The sequence below is a fragment of the Notamacropus eugenii genome, chromosome 3, assembly GCF_028372415.1.
Source record: "Notamacropus eugenii isolate mMacEug1 chromosome 3, mMacEug1.pri_v2, whole genome shotgun sequence".
Taxonomy (NCBI): Eukaryota; Metazoa; Chordata; class Mammalia; order Diprotodontia; family Macropodidae; genus Notamacropus; species Notamacropus eugenii.
The window spans coordinates 310,653,021-310,671,809 of record NC_092874.1 but is presented as its reverse complement, the minus strand read 5'-3'; the positions used below and the strand labels follow the sequence as shown (position 1 = coordinate 310,671,809).

Below are 18,789 nucleotides of genomic sequence, written 5' to 3'. Positions count from 1 at the left end.
AGAGAAAAAGGTCTCATCTCCCCTGGCCTCCCTTGCACAGCAAGTAACAGGTGTCCACTCATACTCTGATTCTCTAGTGTATAATAATGATAATTAATAATATCAAACTTTTTTTTGCACCTACTATGTTCCAGCAAGTGGGCTAAGCACTTTACAGACATCTCATTTGATCCTTGCAACAGCCCTTCAAAGTAGGTGCTGCTATTATTCCCATTTTACAGATAAAGAAACTGAGGCAATTAAGTGACTTGCATAAGGTTACCCGAGGGCACATGAACACATTCCCACACTTGTTTTCTGTTATGGGTTGAACTACATGAAACACACGCACACACAGACACGCACTCACTTTCCAAGAATCGTTTTACTCCTGGGGCTTTGGTCCAGTCAGCCTTGTCCATCTGGTGACCACCGAAGGATTTCTCTTTTCCCTGCCATTTGCTCTTTCTTTTCTGGAGAGATTCTCATGGGGCTTTTTAAAAGTTAGAGGTGTGAAACAAAGTCTTCTCCCAAACCAAAAGGTTTTGTCTCTCATCCAATAACTATCAGTCAGTCTTTCCTTAAACATTGTCAAGTGCACTGTTAAACACTGTGTTTAACACTAGGGATACAAAAAAAAAAGCATTCCTGCCTTCAAGAAGCTCCCAATCTAAGGGAAGAGACAACAAGCAAACATTTGTACAAATAAGCTTTGGTCATTATCCAGAGGAAGTAATGAAAACAGGGAGGGCGCTGGAATTAAAGGGAATTAGGAGGAGTCGGAAGAGGAGCCTATAAGAGGGGGCGGGGTTTAGCGGAGACTGGAAGGGGGTCGGTAGTCAGAGAAGAGGAGGGGGGCACTCCAGGCCCAAGGGCAGCCAGAGAAAAAACTCCAGAGCCCAGAGGTCTCCTTTGGGAAACTGCCAGAAGACCAGTGTCACTGGATCAAAAAGTGCGAGGTGGGGATTGAGGTGTAAGAAGACTGGAATTGGGGCTGGTCGGGAAAGATTTCGAATGCCAAACGCAACATTTTGTATTTGATCCCCTAGGCCATAGGGAACCACTAGAGTTTTTGGCTTACACATCACATATTTTTATAAAATTTATTTTTTTCTAATTTATGGAATAAAATACTCATTTCCATAACACAGTATGATAAAGGAACTACAATTCCATTGTGTACAACTTGGTATTCCTCTTAAATATATAATAATCTCGGAAATTTCTTCTTTTCTTCCTTCTCCCTCCCAGTCCTAGAGATAGCTAGCATTAGACATAGATATACCTATATATGTATATGTATAGTATATAAAATTATTTTATACCGACTTCTATTTATCAATTCTTTCTCTGGAATTCTTTCTTCATGTGTCCTTTATTTTTAATTTGTGTACTTAAAACAGTCAAAATAACGTTCTCCTAAGAATTTTGGGCGGGAGACAATGACAATTATGCCTAACACATTCATACTCTTTAATCTACCCCACACCCAGCTGTCCCACCCAAGAAGCAGAATCTAGGAAAACAGATCCCCAACCGAGACAACTGGGTGAGATCTAGGTAATCGTTTTAATCAGCAAATCTCCGGGACACAAAATGTCTTTCACAAATGGAGGCAGGGTGTGCTCTCTGCTCTGGCTCGAGGAGAGGGAACATGGGCTGGGGCCACGATTACGCTTTTGAAACCTGAGACATCTACCGCAGTGCAAGTAATGTGACCCCGTGGTGGGCTGAAATGCCAGTGTGACTTTGGATGACTTTTGGCCCGTCCTAAATCCTTTGGGGGTTGGCCTGTCTTCCCCTTTAAAGGGTCCCAAGTTACAAGCTTACCTCTGTGTGGAAGTCAAATGGTTTTTCCCTTCTTCCCTAGATGACATATTACTGAGAGGGGGAAACCGAAATGTCCAGGTTCGCGTAATTCCTTAGAGCAATCCCGCAAGACTCTCTAGGGGATGCTGGGGGGTAAGAGGAATCTTTCTGCGTAGGGAGAGGAATAAGTACTTCGTGTCTCGGGCAGCGGTGTGTGTGTGTGTGTGTGTGTGTGTGTGTGTGTGTGTGTGTGTGTGTGTGTGTGTGTGTGTGTGTGTGTGTGTGTGTGTGTGTGTGTGTGTGTGTGTGTGTGTGTGTGTGTGTGTGTGTGTGTGTGTGTGTGTGTGTGTGTGTGTGTGTGTGTGTGCGCGAGTGCTCCAGAATCCCTGGGCGAGGTCTGGGAGTTACAGGAAGATCTCTGGGGTCCATCAGGGCCATAGCCCTATCTGAACGAGCTGAATTTCCTAGTGCCGGCTTAGCTACACTGCTGCAACCGGGCAGAAAAGTGGAATGTGCTGTTCCCAGAATCCAAACTCACCGTCTGGCTGTTGGACCCTGACATCATCCGGTGTAAGCTGCTTGTCTCCGACTGAAGTTGGAAAGTCCGGGATCCAGATGTACCCTAAAGACCTAACACTGTGCACCTGCTGAGGGACTGGGGGGGGGAAGGAGGGATGGCAGCCCAGACTCTGGTGGTCAGTGACTGACCGTGGCATCCATGGAGGGCCACCGGTGGAGACCCTCTGGCACCGAGAGCTCCTCCAAGGGCCCAGGGCACAATTGGTGGGCGAGTCCTAGGCGGTGTTGGCTGCCCCCCAGGCCCGGAACTCGAGATGCACCACAGGGACCCTAACCCCGGCTCGGCGTAACCGAAGCTCTCTCTGTAGGGGCGGGCCCTCGGCGTCCACGAGCCAATCAGTGTGCTGCCGGGTGATCAGTTTCAGCTCGGTCAGTTTCCCTTCCCAGACCTTCCCCGGACTCTGCTGCTGGTGAAGGGTTCTAGAGCCGGCTGGGCTCGGCAGTCTAGGCCCCGGAGGACGCAGGCTTGGACCGAAGAGGGAAGGGATTAGGAAGAGGCTGATACAGAGGGGGAGGACTCCCTTTTGACCCGAGGGTCTGCGCCCCATTGTTACCTCTGTTTAGGCCCCCGCACCTTGCACCAGGGCCGGTAGTGGGTGCTCCGACCTAATACAAACGAGGAAACTGAGGCCCACCGAGAAGGAATTTAGAGCAGGGCCTCACAGATCTCCCAAGCCCACGCTCTCCTTTGACAGTGAAGGACCCCGAGGTTCTCCAAAGCGAAGGGACAAGGCTCAGAGGTCAGAATCGCCCGGACGCAGACCCTCTTTGGGACCTCCTGACCCGGGACCATCTCCTGAACTCGCGGAGAAATTGAAGCTTGGGCAGGCGCCGGTGTGCTTGTGGCCGCAACGATCAAGGGTGGGTGTGTATGGAAGGTGACCTCAGTTTCCCTTTTCGTTAAAGGGCGTGAGCGCGTGCACACTGGTTAAGCCCCGCCCCCAGTCTCCGCTACCCAGAATTCCTCGGAGCGGGGGAGGGGGAAGAGCAGGAATGAGCTCGGCTGGGTTCCCGGCTGGGTGTGGTCCCGGGCGTCCCTGCTCGCAGCGGAGTGAGAGGCTCGGACTAGATTTAGCGCTCCTGGAGGAGGGGGTCGGGGAAAGCGGACAGGGCCTGGGGGGAGGAGGAGGGGACCTCGGACTGCTGAATGTATCTACCTGGGGGTTGGGGGACAGAGGTTCCAGACGTGGGTGGGAGGGGGCGATGGGACCCTTGGGACCACATTTGGGTAGGGTGGGCAGGGGGTGAAGGGGCCAAGTACAGCGAGGAGGCTAGGTGTGCTGGAAACAGCCTGAGGATGCGGGGAGGCAGGGCAGGGCGGGGGCCTCTTACCTTGATTCTCTTTCCCCAGTCCCCCCTCCCCACCTAACTCCTCCGACGAGAGATGGTCAAGCCACAGAGCAGATCTCGGGCATCATCCCACCAGGTGAGAGGGACCTTCCTCTGGCCTCAGGAGCGGAGCAGGAGCCGGAGGCTTTGGAGAGGGCAAGGGGAAAAAAAAACCATGTATTAAGCTCCTGGTAAGGGCCAGACACTGTGCGAAGTGATTTACAAATATTCACCATCTTGACCCTTGCGACCCGACCCGTTGAGATAGCGAGCTTGCTGCTCTTACGGACTGTTTTAAAAATGAAGAGACTGAGGTAGTGTGACCTGCCCAGCGTCACACAGCTTGTAAGTGTCTGAGCTTGGATTTGGACTCAGGTCTTCCAGTCACAGGAATTGTACAACCTGAAAACTCCGCTGCCTCCCTTTGCACCCCTTTGGACAAGGGGCAGTGTTGATTTAACGTTGGTTTCTTAGGTAGAGCCGAGTGAGGTAGCAGCTGTAGATGTAGGCTGCAGGTGGTATAGACAGGCTTGGGGTTCAGCCCAGCTGCTGCCCTGCTCTTTCTCTTCAATTCTGAATTTTCTCTCTGCAGAATTGATGGGGCTCAGGTGCCAGGGGCACAAGCCATTGTTTGGGTGTGGCCTGGGAGAGGGTCATGCAGACGCTGCCTGACTCTCATTTCTTCCATATTCTTTATTTACGTTAATTAAACATGAGCATCGTGAGGAAGGAAGGGAGGGAGGAAAGGAAGGAAGGAGTGGTAGATAACTCCCATGTGTCCTGCTTGTCCATGGGTTTTTAAAATTGTCTTTTAAAATTCAGTTTTTAAATACCTCCGGAAGAGCATTTTCACCCACAATGCAGAACTCAGAAAAGAATTCTGTTTGAAACAAAATTTCCATTTCACGTGCTTGGTCTCTTAACACACACACACACACACACACACACACACACACACACACACACTCATACACTTCCCTGTGGAACTTTCAAAGTTGTCCTTTTTGTGTTCCCTTCAGAACTAGGGTTCTTTCCTGGGCCTTGGCTTCACAGGATCAGGCTCATCATTTATGCAAAATATTGTAATTTTACTTTGAAATATAACTTTTCATTCTACGACCTCTTTTTTCTTTGCCTTTTGAATAAGGAAAAGTGCTGTGTCATTAGACCTTGTTTCTTGATTTCAGGTATTCTTCAATTCCTGTCCTTTGCTATGTAATTAGATGGATGTTTTCCTAGTTTTAAACCTGTCATTCCAGCCTTAAATCCTGGAGAGCCCTGCTTTTGTCATAAGGGGATTTGATTGCCCTGGGTGCACATCATAACAGGTGTTTAGAGGGTTTGGGGGCAGGGGATGCCATGTGGGCCAACAGCCTCTGGCTGAAGAAGGGCTGTGTGCGCTGAGCTCTGAAATGCATATTTTAACCAATCCAGTCAAGTTAGGGGTGAATCTGTTAAGAAGAAGAGGATTTGCATCCAGGAGGAGGCAGTGTGGACTAGTGGTTACAGCCCTGGACTTGAGGTCAGGAAGACTTGGGTTCAGAGCCCACCTCAGACAAGTCACTTCCCCTCCATGGCTCTCAGTTTCCTCATTTGTAAAATGAGGGGTTGGACTTCATGAATTCTGAAGTCCAGAGCAGCTAGACTCTGGCCCAGTAATTTTCCATAATTGTCAGAATGGGTAGAATTTCCATTTCACACCGGGGAGGTAAATTTTGATCGCTGTGTGTGTGTTTGGGGGAAGGCTGGAGAATAGTGCATGATGGTCTTGAGTCTCGCTCTGGGACATCTTCTCAAGGCAAGCAGGAGCACTGGTGTAGTCACAATTGTGTTCCTAAGGCAGCAAGTGATAGAGTCTTCAGTGATAGATATGGAGTATGCAGGGGTGAGTCCCTAGCTGTGTGTGACTCCTGCCCAGTTTGTGTCCATCCCCCACCCCCACCCAGGCCATGCCTGACGAGGCTGCCCCCTGCCTGAATAGGATGTGTTTGGCATTCCAGGGAGTGGTGACCTTCAAGGATGTGGCTGTGGTCTTCACCTGGGAGGAGTGGGGGCACCTGCATCCTGAGCAGCAAGACCTATACAGGGAGGTGATGCTGGAGACCTATGACATCCTTGTGTCCCTGGGTAAGGAGCACTCAGGATGGTTCTGGGGTCTCCTTATGGTCTCACTGACTGTCAGCTGCTAGGGTGGGGGTGGGAGTATCTGAGAGGTTCTCCTGGAGTCCCAGCTTGTGGGGAGTGTGCTTAGAGGCCCCCAGGCCTTGGGGCAGGGCTTTCTTTGCTTTGTATGGTAGGAGGGTGGGCTCACCATTCACTCACAGGGTATTGACCAGATGACAGAAGACATCCTGTATGTGTCATCTGCTGTTTCTTGGTATCTGAACAGGAATTTCAGGTTGCAAACCCGCTGTGATCTCCCGGCTGGAGAGGGGAGAAGCACCTTGGAGACCAGAGAGAGGAGGCCACCAAAGCAGCTGTCTGGGTGAGTGAGAGATGCTCTTGTCACTGGCCTATGGCTTCCTCTTCTCTCCTTCTGGTCAGGTTCCTCCCCACCCCCCATGGACATCATCTGATTTAGACTTAGAAAGGAAATTGAGTCCCTGAGGCCTCTCGGCTTTACTCTGCAGCTTCCCATACATCCCATTCCAAGGGAAGGCCAGGTGGGCTAATAGTGCTCAGCTTGGGATCAGGCAAGACCTGAGTTCAGATGCAGTCCAATCATATGTAGTTTATCTCTCAATGTTTTTGTCTCTACTAATATAACAAGTGAATGAATTACATAAACTCATTTATGTAGAGAATGTACAACATTTATTAAGTGCTTATTAATACCTAACACTGTGGATACAAATACAAGCCAAACAGACAATCCTTACCCATTCTGATGATGAAAGACATGTCAGTAAAGCCAGTGGGACAAAACCACAAAGTGATTGTGTGTGTCTAAGCTGTATCAGATTGCTTATTGTCTCAGGGAGGGGAAAGGAGAGGGAGGCAGAGAGAAAATTTGGAACTTAAAAAACTTTAAAAAAAAAAATGTTAAAAATTATTCTTACATGTAATTGGAGAAAAATAAAATATTAAAATAAAAAAGAAAATAAAGCTAGTGGGACAAGGGAGAGGGGAAGGGCTGAGTTACATCTGTGGTGGCATGACTTGGAAATGTATGGGAAGCAATCCGGGCTTGTGGTTCCAGGAAAGCTTACCTACGGGGAAAGTGTTATGTAGCTGTATTTATTTGGACCCTGCCTGTGTTTTGGGAGGCAGACTCCCACATAGTTTATACCTTCTGTAGTTATTTGGAAAGGAGTTTCTTTTTGTTCTCTCTCTTCCTGTTGTTTTTTGTTGACATAGGATGATAAATGGCTGATGAACACTGTGGGGGGCCTTTTATATCCTGCTATTTTAGTAGAGTTACTGTTTCAGTTCATTTCTTAGTTTATTGTTTAATTTTTGAGCAAAAGATTCTTTAAACCAATGGTGTCACATTTAAATAGAAATGGGCCATTAAACTAATAAAGAATAGAAAACTATATATCAATATTATCTTTGTCACAATGGATTTTTATGTATTTCTTTTCTTATGTATTTCCCAATTAGAGTTTAATCCAGTTTGGGCTGCACTGGAGGATGTGCTGGTTGCTCTCCTGCACTCATTTATGGTGTAATTATGATGATGCTAGGGTGATGCTCATTGCATGGGCATGTGCTCAACTCTTCTTTCTCTATTTTTGTAAACAATTTAAATAATATTAGAATGAATTGTTCTTTAAATTTTTGATAGAATGCACTTATTTGTGTTACATCCACCTGGTTCTGGGTTGTTTTATTTGTGGAACTTTTATGACTCATTCAAATTCTTGTTCTGAGATTGAGTTTATAAATTCTTGATTTCATGTTCTGTTCATCTCTGTATTATCTGTTTTAAAATATTCATTGATTTATCATTTTTGTTGGCATATAATTGGGCTGCCTAGTTTCAGATTTTCTTTATTTCTTCATTGATTATGAGTTCTTTTCATTTTGATTGGTAGTTTACTTTTCTTTTTTTTAAAAAAAATCACATTAGAAAATGGCTTATTTTATTAGTTTTTTAAAGTCCAGCTACTAGGTATCACCTTATTGGATTTTTTTTTTTTGCTTTCAGTTTTACTTATTTCTTTGATTTTCAGAATTTATATTTTTGCGTTTAGTTGGAGCTTTTATCTCTTTTTGTTGTCCAATTCATTGATCTCTTCTCTCTGTGTGCTTTTTTGTTTATTTGTTTACTTTTCCCAAAGTGACTAGAGAAATAATTCTCCCCTCCCTCCCATATTTTCCCAAAAGTTTTGGTATGTTCTCTCGTTGTCATTTTCTTTGATGACGTTACTTGTTATTTCTATGATTCATTCTTTGATCTACCAATTCTTTAGAATCAATTTATTTACTATCTTTTGATTATTTTAATTTTTATTTGCAGTCATCCTCAGTAAAAAAAATAAGTTTCTGTTTTAAGGTTTCTTGGTTCTTTGCATTAGAAATACTTGAATGTCCATTTTTTTCCCTGTATGATTATGCTCATTTCTGCAAGTATCTTTCTTGATTGTAGGATTTCTTTTGCCTTTAGGAGTGTTATATTCCAAGATTTTCTCTCTTCTGTGCTACTTGTAGCATAATCTTTTGTGAGTCTGATTATGCTTCTTTAGTTCTTGAATGTTTTTCATGGAATCCAACATTTTGACTAGACTTTCTTTTTCGTGTTCTAAACTATTTTCTTTCCAATTTTTTTCCTCCACTGTCTTCAATTATAATTTACTAAAAATAATAATTCTCACTTTATTTTCTTCTAGTTGTTCTTATAGTCCTATCTTTTCAAAACTTAGTCTTTGGTTTGTAAAATTATTGTTTTTGTCTGTGTTTTCCTGTTGGACTCCTTTTAATACATACTACTTCTTCATTGTGTTTTGATGTTTTCTTTTTTCTCCTCTTACTTCCCCTTTCAAGGCCATTCTCCCTATATTTGCTAGCTTCACTTTTGTTTACTGGGGTTTGTCCTAGTAGCCCTCATCTCACTTCCTCAGGCTTCTATCCATTTTTTTATTGTGCAGTTCTGGCCTGGACAGAGGAGCTTGTTTTTGTTTCTGTTTATTTTTCTTTGTTCTTTTTGGGTACTTTTTCAGATATTTACTGGGTACATGTCTATGTGCACGTGAGTATGTACATTACCATCTTAACTGGAAGAATGACATGAACCTTACTGCTTCTGTGGGAGTGTTTTGTGGTGCTGTTCCTCCAGGCTGCATTGGGTCCTGTCCCTTATATTGTCTTTAGATTCCCCCTTGCCAGTATTCTATCAGTATTCTATCATGATAGCCATCCTTCTTTTGGGGGGAGGTTATTGAGGTTAAGTGACTTACCCAGGGTCATGCAGCTAGTGTCTGAGGCCAGATTTGAACTCAGATCCTCCTGACTCCTGGGCCAGTGCTTTATCCCCTGAATCACCAAGCTGCCCCTGATAGTCATCCTTCTTAATTAAGGAGATGGACTCTAACAACTGGATGTAAAGCATTTACTTCTAGTAAGTAATAGAAACTAGTCAATATTGATCTTGTTTCTTTTCCTCCTTTCAGATTTCTGTAAACAGAATGAGAGGTGTCCAACTGAAGAGCTGACTCCAGAAGAAAGTATTTCTCTAAGTGAATTATCCACACAAAGTCTGGCAAAAGATGACATAAGGGAGTCCAGATTTGGGGAAGCCTGGGAATATCCTGTTAGGCTAGAGAGACAGAATGGGAGCAAGAAGAGACAATCCAGGCAGCTTGCTATCACCAGTGAAGAAACTGGTCATCTTTTCAATGAATATACTACATTGGAGCAGAGCTTCAATGTAAAATCACCCTTTAATTCATTGTCAGTGATTTGTACAGAAAGAAGTTTCCAGAAATTTGCTACATATGGAAAGAGTTTCAAACCATTTTCTGACTTACTTCAGTTGAATAGAATCTCCTCAGAGAATAAGTACAGTGATTCCTCCAGTTATTGTCCAGCTCCTATTCAGCCTCACAGAAAGCACACAAGTACAAAGGTATTTGAATGTAATGACTGTGGGAAAATCCTTGGGAACAGCTCATCCCTAAGGAAACATCAGATAATTCATACTGGAAATAAACCCTTTGAGTGCAGTGACTGTGGGAGAGCCTTCACTCAGAAGGGAAACCTCACTAAACATCAACGAATTCATACTGGAGAGAAACCCTTTGAATGTGATGAATGTGGGAAAGCTTTCATCCAGAGGGGAAGTCTTATTGAACATAAGAGAATTCACACTGGTGAGAAACCCTTTACATGTAGTGAATGTGGGAAAAGCTTCAACCGGAAGACAAACCTTATGGGACATATGAGAATTCATACTGGAGAAAAGCCATATGGATGTGATGATTGTGGGAAAACCTTTAGTAATCGTTCAGCCCTCAGGACTCATCAGAAAAGTCATACTTCAAAGAAAACCTTTGAGTGCAGTGAATGTGGGATGTTCTTTAACCAAAGAGGGAACTTTACCATGCACAAGAGGATTCATTCCAAAGAGAAGTTCTTCGAATGTAGTGAATGTAAGAAAACCTTCAGCCAGAGGGAAAGACTTATTGAGCACAAAAGAATTCACACAGGAGAGAAACTGTACAAATGTAATGATTGTGGCAAAGTCTTCAGCAAATGCATGTCCCTCAAAAGGCATCAACTAATTCATACTGGAAAGAAACCATTTGAGTGCAGTGAATGTGGAATAGCTTTCAATCAGCGAGGCAACCTCATTAAACATCAGAGAACCCATACTGGAGAAAAAGCTTTTGATTGTAACAAATGTGGGAAAGCCTTTAGCCAAAGGGTAACTCTTATTGAGCACATGAGAATTCATACTGGAGAGAAACCTTTCACTTGTAATGAATGTGGGAAAAGCTTCAACTGGAGGACAGTTCTCACTGAACATAAGAAGATTCATACTGGAGAGAAACCTTATGAATGTAATGAATGTGGGAAAATCTTCAAGAGTACCTCAACCCTTAGATCCCATCAATTAATTCACACTGGAGAGAAACCTTTTGGGTGTTGTATATGTGGAAAAGCCTTTAGCCAGAAAGGAAACCTCACAGTACACCAGAGAATTCATACTGGTGAGAAGCCCTTTGAATGTAATGTATGTGGAAAAGGCTTTGACCGAGGGGCAGCCCTTATTGATCACAAGAGAAGTCACACTGGAGAGAAGCCATATGGATGTGATGATTGTGGGAAAGCCTTTGCCACAGGCTCATCTCTCAGATCACACCAGATAATTCACATCGGAAAGAAACTCTTTCATTGCTCTGCATGTGAGTTGACATTTAGGCACTGTGGAGATCTTGCCACACATCAGAGAATTCATGCCAGAGAGAAACCCTCTGAATGCAATGAATGTAGGCAGTCCTACAACCAGAAGGGAATTCTTACAGAACCTCAGAAAATTCACACTGGAGAAAAACAATATAAATGTGGAAACACCTTCATCACAGACTCCTAATGTAGGAACCATCAGCTAATTCATATTGGAAGAAACCTCTTCAGTGGAATTACTGTGGAAAAGCATTCAGTAGCAGCTCTTCCCTCGTGAAACATCATAAGATTTGCGTGGGAAATCAACTTTTTGAGTGAAGATTCTATGGGAAAGTCTTTGACCTGAGGATAACTCTTATTGTACATCACCAGCTGCATCATGGAGTAAAATGAACATGCAATGAACATGGGTGCAATGAACATGGAGAGGCTTTACCAACAACCTCTGTATATCAGAGAATTCAAAGTGAAAAGAAATTCTGTGATTGTGAGTGATTAAGGGAAAGATTTTCTTCTTCTATCAGAAGGAAGTGGAGGATGCCAAGGACAGAGGAAAAGGACCTGTAAGTCATTCATCATAGCTGAATCTCAAGTCATGATCTGGATGAAGTAGCTGGTAGTATAGCTTATGACCCCTGATTTTCCATAACTGTTCATAACTTCACATGAGCAGGGTCACCCTGATTATGTTGTCCTAAATTGATGAACAAGTTTATTTAATAGTGAACTGTGCTCCTTTGACTATAAATATACTTATTACTATTGATCAATTTATTCCATTATACTTAAAAGTTTAAAATAATTCCTGTAGTAGAAGCAAATTTCAGAACTTGAAGGAAAGCCTTATTCAATCCAAGCAGCTGTTCCTTAGATTCCTCCCTATCCTTATCCTGTTTTCCCCTTTCCTGCCTATTAAATCCCCTACCTTTTTATCCCCTCCAGTTATAAAGCTATGGCCCCACACAACTGACACATATGTAGAAGCCCTTATATTGCAACTGATCAACCCCATGGCAGAGACTCATTTGGTTTGGTAGTTAGGTAGAGAGGATAAGATTTAGTTAGTGTCTACAGAACTTGATTTGTCCCTCCCACATCAGCTTATGCTCGTGATTGCTGAGCCTGGCTATGCCAGTTGATCCAGAAATACAATAAAAACTGAGGTAGGAGCAAGACTGTTCTCCAGAGGAAGCTTTTTGAAATCATCAGGCTAATGCTTAAGAAACATTTGATCAATTGAAGAATTTGTCTTTGACTGTTCTGTATTATGCAAATAGACAATATCCCATCTAGTACTTTCCTATACTGTTCTATCTTGTCCCTTGAATCCCCTTGATTTCCCATCCTTAGCTACCAAAAACAGAGATGCTGTAAATATTTTGGGGGAAATAGATTTTTTCCCTTAAAAATCTTTTTGGTGTTGCTAGATCAAAAGAAATACACAATTTTATAACCCTTTGGGATTAGTTCCAAATTCCTCTCCAGAATGATTGGATCAGTTCAGAACTCCACCAATAGTGATATAATGTCCCAGTTTTCCTACATGCCTTCCAACATTTATGAATTTTCTCTTTTGTCATATTAGCCAATCTGGTAGGTATGAGGTGGTACCTCAGAACTGTTTTGATTTGCATTTCTATAATCTCCATGAACATTTTTTCATATGACTATAGATAGTTTTGATTTCATTGTCTGAAAACTGTTCATGTCCTTTCACCACATATCAATTGGGGAATTACCTGTACTCTTATAAATTTGATTAGTTCTCTATATATTTAAGAAATGAGATCTTTATCAGAGATACTTGCTATAAAAAATTTTCCCCAAATCTTCTAATTTCCTTCTAATTTTGGTTGCATTGGTTTTGTTTGTGTAAAACTTTTTTAATTTTATATAATCGAAATGATCCATCTTGCATTTAGTAATCTTTTCTCTATCTTGTTTGATCCTAAATTCTTCCCTTATCCATAGATCTGACAAGCAAACTATTCCATGCTCTCCTAATTTGCCATACTGTTTTAAAGTTTTCCCAGCGACTTTTGATCCAAAAGCTTGTGTCTTTGAGTTTCTCAAACACTTGATTATCATGGTCATTTCCGACAATGTACTGTGTAACTACTCTATTTCACTAATCCATCATTCTCTTTTTTTTACCTAGTATCAGATGGCTTGGATAATAAATTTTATAATACATTTTGGGACCCACTACAAATAGGCTACTTTCACATGTGTTTTATTTTTTTATTGATTCCCTTGATATTTTTGACCTTGTGTTCTGCCAGATGAATTTTGTTATTTTTTTCCTAGCTCTCTAAAATAATTCTTTTTGGTAGTTTGATTGGTATTGCACTGAGTAAGTAGATTCATTCAGATAGATTTGCCGTTTTTATTATGTTGTTTAGATCTAACTTTATTTGTGTGAATAGTGTTTTGTAATTGTGTTTATATAGTTTCTGGGTTTGTCTTTGCAGGTAGACTCCAAGTATTTTATATTCTCTACAATTATTCTAAATGGAATTTTTCTTTCATTTCTTGCTACTGGACCTTGTTGGAAATATATAGAAATGCTTACGATTTATATGGGTTTACTTTGTATCCTGCAACTTTGCTAAAATTGTTAATTATTTCAACTAGTTTTTAAGTTCATTCTCTAAATATACCATCATATCACCTTCAAAGAGTGATAGTTTTGTTTCCTCATTGCCTATTCTAATTTGTTCCATTTATTTTGCTTCTTTTATTGTTATAGCTAGCTATAGCTAACATTTCTAGAACAATAGTGGTGATAATGGACATCCTTGCTTCACCCCAATTGTATTGGGAAGGTTTCTAGCTTTTTGCTTTACAAATAATGCCTGCTGATAGTTTTAGATAAGTATTACTCATTATTTTAAGGTAAGCACCATTTATTCCTATGCTCTCCTCCTATGTAGAAATGGATGTTGTATTTTCTCAAAGGCTTTTTCTGCATGTATTGAAATAATCATATGCTTTCAGCTGATTTGGTTATAAATATGATCAATTATACTGATAATTTTCCTAATATTGAACCAGCCCTTCATTCTTGGTATAAATTACATCTGTCATAGTGTATGATCCTTGTGATATATTGCTGTAATCTCCTTATTAGTATATTACTTACATTTTTTGCATCAATAGTCATTAGGAAAATTGGTCTATAGTTTTTTTTTCTGTTTTTGCTCTTCCTAGTTTAGGTATCAGCATCATATTTTTGTTGTAAAAAGAATTTGATAGGATTCCTTTGTCTGTTTTTCTAAATAGTTCATATAGTATTGTGATTAATTGCACTTTGAATGTTTGGTAGAATTTGCTTATGAATCCATCTGCCCCTGGTGAATTTTCTTCATGAATTCGTTCATTGATTTGTTCAGTTTCTTCTTTCTAAGTTTAGACTATTACAGTATTTAAGTATTCTATTTCCTCAATCTGGGCAATTTACACTTTTGTAAATATCCACATCATTTAGATTGTCAGGTTTATTGGCATATAATTGGATGAAATAATTCCTAATAATGGTTTTAATATCTCTTTATTGATGATGAATTCACCCTTTTTATTGTTGATACTGTTAATTTAGCTTCTTCTTTCCTTTTTTAAAAAAAAATTAACCAATGATTTACCTATTTTATTGTTTTCCCCCATAAAACCAGCTTCTAGCTTTATTTATTAGTTCAGTGACTTTCTTACTTTCAATTTTATTAATTTCTCCTTTGGTTTTTTAGGATTTCTAATTTGGTGTTTAATTGAAGATTTTAAATTTGTTTTTTCTAGTTGCATATCCAATTCATTGATCTACATTTTTCTCTATTTTACTGATGTAAATACTTAAAAATATAAAATTTCCCCTACGTACTGCTTTGGCTGCATCCTATAGAATTTGATAAGTTATCTCATTGTTGTCATTCTCTTTAATGAAATTATTGATTGCTTCTAAGGTTTGTTCTTTGACCCATTCATTCTTTAGGATTAGATTCTTTAGTTTCCAATTAATTTTTAATCTATCTTTCCACTGTCCTTTACTGAATGTCATTTTTATTATGTTAAGATCTCAAAAGGATGCATTTAATATTTCTGCTTTTCTGCATTTGCTTATGAGGTTTTTAATATCCTAACACATGGTCAATTTTTGTTCAGGTGCCATGTACTGCTGAGAAAAAGATATATTTCTTTCTATTATCATTAAGTTTTCTTCAGAAATCTGTCATGTCTAACTTTTCTAGAAGTCTATTTGCTTCTTTCTCTTTTTTGTTAGATATGTCTAGTTCTGAGAGGGGAAAGTTGAAGTCCCTCACCAATACAGTTTTCTGCTACTCATTTAACTTCTCCCTTAAAATTTTACATGCTATTCCATTGGTGCATATATATACTTAGCATGGACATTACCTCGTTGTCTATGATACCTTTTAGCAAGGTCTAGTTTCCTTCCTTGTCTCTTTTAATTAGATCTAGTTTTTGCTTTTGCTTTGTCTGAGATTAGAGTCGGAGGCATCTTTGAAGTATAGTATATTCTGTCCCAATCCCTTACCTATCCTTTGTGTGTGTGTCTGTGCTTCAAATGTGTTTCTTATAAACAGTATATTATAGGATTCTGGTTTTAATCCATTCTACTTTCAATTTCCATTTTATGGGTGAATTCAGAGGAATGGTGTTTTGATGTAGACTCAGAGCATCACGTCAACTAAAGAATCATGGACAAAGCTTTTGGGATGTGTAAAGAAGAATTAATAAAGCCTGTTAGCCTAACTTCACACACACTGGAGCCATTCTCACTCCCAATGTAACTTTAGTTGTAAAATGCATTATCTTCAAGTTCATGTTCAGTCAACCTCTGCTCCAACAACTCCAAGATGAAAGCAGGCACAAGTTTTCTGGTAGACCATCAATAACGAGTCATGGAAAGTGTTGCTTTATAGAGTTGGAAGGAAGACTGATGGTACTGAGACCACCAAGCCCTCAAAGATCACTGAAAATACAAATGACTCGTAAACAGGCTAGAATCAGCATGCCTGGCTTTCATTCAGATTGTGTAAATCCAGTGGCTTCCCTTGTTCTCATTTCTAATGCCTGCAACATTAGATACATTCAATGGATGCTTTATGGATTCATTGGTTTTCTGACTTTAAACCCATTGCTAACTTGTGTGCATGTTCATACTAGACTCATGCTTTTGGTCTTTCAAAAATAATTCGGTGAGATGAGGGGAGGCAGAGCCAAGATGGAAGAGTAAAAGCAGGGACTTGCTACAGCTCTCCACCAAAACCCAGCCAAATACCTGTAAAAAATGACTATAAACAAGTTCTGAAGCTGAAGAACCCACAGAATCATGGAGTGAAGCAAATCTCCAGCCCAAGACAGCCTGAAAGGTCAACAGAAAGCATCTATTGAACTGGGCTGGGAGTAGAGCACAGTCCAGCATGGGTTACACTAGCACAGACACGACCTTAGTAGGCCTAGGGGGGCCTGAATCACTGGCACCTGTGATGGTTTCCAGACGTCATGACCCCAAAACACCTAGGACAAATTGGAAGATCAGTGGATGAAACCTGTCAGACCTGAGTGAGAGAGTGGTCTGGCCCCACATCCAGCGTGATGGAGAGGGTGGAGGAGTCTGAGGCAGCCATAGCAGCAGAAGCAGCAGCTGTTTCTGGAGCTCTAGGTCTGCAGATTGTGGGGGGATTGAGTGGCTGACACCTCACCCCCACTGGAAGCAGAGAACTACCTTGACAAAGAGCTCAAAAGTGAAGTAAATGACTGGGGAAATGAGCAAAAAACAAAGAATCAGACTATAGAATCTTACTTTGGCGACAAGGAAGACCAAAATGTGCTAACAGAAGAAGACAACAAAGTCAAAGCTCCTATATCCAAAGCCCGCAAGAATAATATGAATCGGTCTCAGGTCATGGAAGAGTTCAAAAAGGATTTTGACATTCAAGTAAGGGAAGTAGAGGAAAAATTGGGAAGAGAAGTGAGAGTGATGTAGGAAAATCATGAAAAAATGAGTCAACAGCTTGCAGAGAGAAAGAGAAAGTGCACAGGGTGAGTTGAATATGAAAAGAGGATATCTAAAAAAATAAGAGGTGGAAGAGGAATATTTTGGGAGAAAGAGAAAAGGAGAAAGAGAATGGGCTAAATTATCTCTCACATGAAGAAGAAAGAAAAAGCTTTTTCAATAGAGGGGAGAGGTGTGAGGGAAAGAGTGAACCTTACTCTCATTGAATTTGGTTTAATGAGAGAATAACAGGCACATTCAATTTTGTATGAAAATCTACCTTACACTGCAGGAAAGTAGGGGGCGGGGGATGGTAGAAGAGAGGGCAAATGAGAGGAGAGGGTAATTAGAAGTTAAAACTTTTGAGGAGGGATAGGGTCAAAAGAGAGAATGGCATAAATGGGGGGCAGGATAGGGTGCAGGAAAATATAGAGTTAGTCTTTCACAATATCACTGTTATGGAAGTGTTTTGCATGACTACACATGTATAGTCTATCAAATTGCTTGCTTTCTCAGTGGGGATAGGTGGGGAGGGAGGAATGGAGGGAAGTTGGAACTCAAAGTTGAAAGCTAATGTTAAAAATTGTTTTTACATGCAACTGGAAAATAAGATATACAGGCAATGGGGTCTAGATATCTATCTTGACCTACAAGGAAATAGAGGGGAAGGGGATAAGAGAAGGGAGGGGTGTGATAGAAGGGAGGGCAGATTGGGAGAAGGGGTAATCAGAATGCACTCTGTCTTGGGGTGGGCAGAGGGGAGAGATAGGGAGAAAATCTGGAACTCAAAATCTTGTGGAAACAACTGTTGAAAACTAAAAATAAATTAATTAATTAATAAAAAATGATTCAGCAGTTTAAATGATGAAAACACCACCTCTTAATCTCCCTACCACAACTCTGTCTTCACAAACACAAACTTGTGACAATCTCATCATATAAAACATATTTTCCTTCCACAGAATATCAGCTCCCTAAGGACACTCAGGTATCTGATTTTTATCTTTGAAACCCAAGCACTTTGAATAGTCACTTGCACAAAGTAAAAGCTTAATAATCACTTGTTGAAAGAAAGAAGCTTGATATTCTTATGCAGAAAATCCATCAAAAACTAAATCCAAAAACAGGTGAAATAAGTGGGACAATGAAGTGATCTATGAATGAAAGAGGGGATGGAGGGTGCAGGGTAGAGCCAATATGAGAGAATGTAGGCTTCCACAGATATCAATCAACTCTTATTGTGCTGGGGAGAATTTGTCTCCATAGTCACCTTTAATAGCCACTTAATTAGCAAGTATTCATTAAACACCTCTTAAATGTCAGACACTTAGCTATGTGCTGAGGCTACAAGGACCAAAAGAAAACAGTCACTATCTTTTACATTCTACTGGCAGGATGCAAAAATTAGGAACAAATAGACTAATAAACAAAAGGGCATTTATTAAGTTTTTACTATACTATATATTTATTAAGTTTTACTATACCAAGCACAGTACAGTGTGGTGGAGGTATAAACAGAAAATCCAGACAGTTCCTGCTTTCCAAGAGCTTTCAGTCTCATTGGGAGAAACAAACAGAAAATATAGGAATTTCTGATGTTGATATTGACATAGTCTATGGTGGTCCATAGTTTGGTGGTCCAAACATTCTTTTATGGGTCTTCAGTAGTAGTGGTTGCTGAGAATGTAGTGCTCCAGTGCTGACTCTGTAGTCTCCAGATCTTGCTCCTCTGGGGT

At 40.9% G+C, this 18,789-nt stretch overlaps 1 protein-coding gene across 5 annotated transcripts; it reads left to right on the top strand.

Annotated features, from left to right (window-relative positions):
• The first annotated feature begins 1,137 nt into the window (after nt 1–1,137).
• Nucleotides 1,138–13,721, top strand: LOC140496631 (uncharacterized). Of its 5 annotated transcripts, none has more exons than XM_072596648.1 (5): nt 1,138–3,228; nt 3,719–3,793; nt 5,697–5,823; nt 6,086–6,181; nt 9,309–13,721. In XM_072596648.1, exons 2-5 carry the CDS (start codon nt 3,752–3,754, stop codon nt 11,228–11,230), a joined length of 2,187 nt encoding a protein of 728 aa, XP_072452749.1. In that variant the 5' UTR covers nt 1,138–3,228; nt 3,719–3,751; the 3' UTR covers nt 11,231–13,721. The 5 variants fall into 5 exon arrangements, with proteins under 5 accessions (XP_072452749.1, XP_072452750.1, XP_072452752.1 ...); XM_072596649.1 differs by having other exon boundaries at nt 3,719–3,887; XM_072596651.1 differs by lacking the exon at nt 1,138–3,228 and adding an exon at nt 3,299–3,418 and having other exon boundaries at nt 3,719–3,887.
• Nucleotides 13,722–18,789: the final 5,068 nt, after the last annotated feature.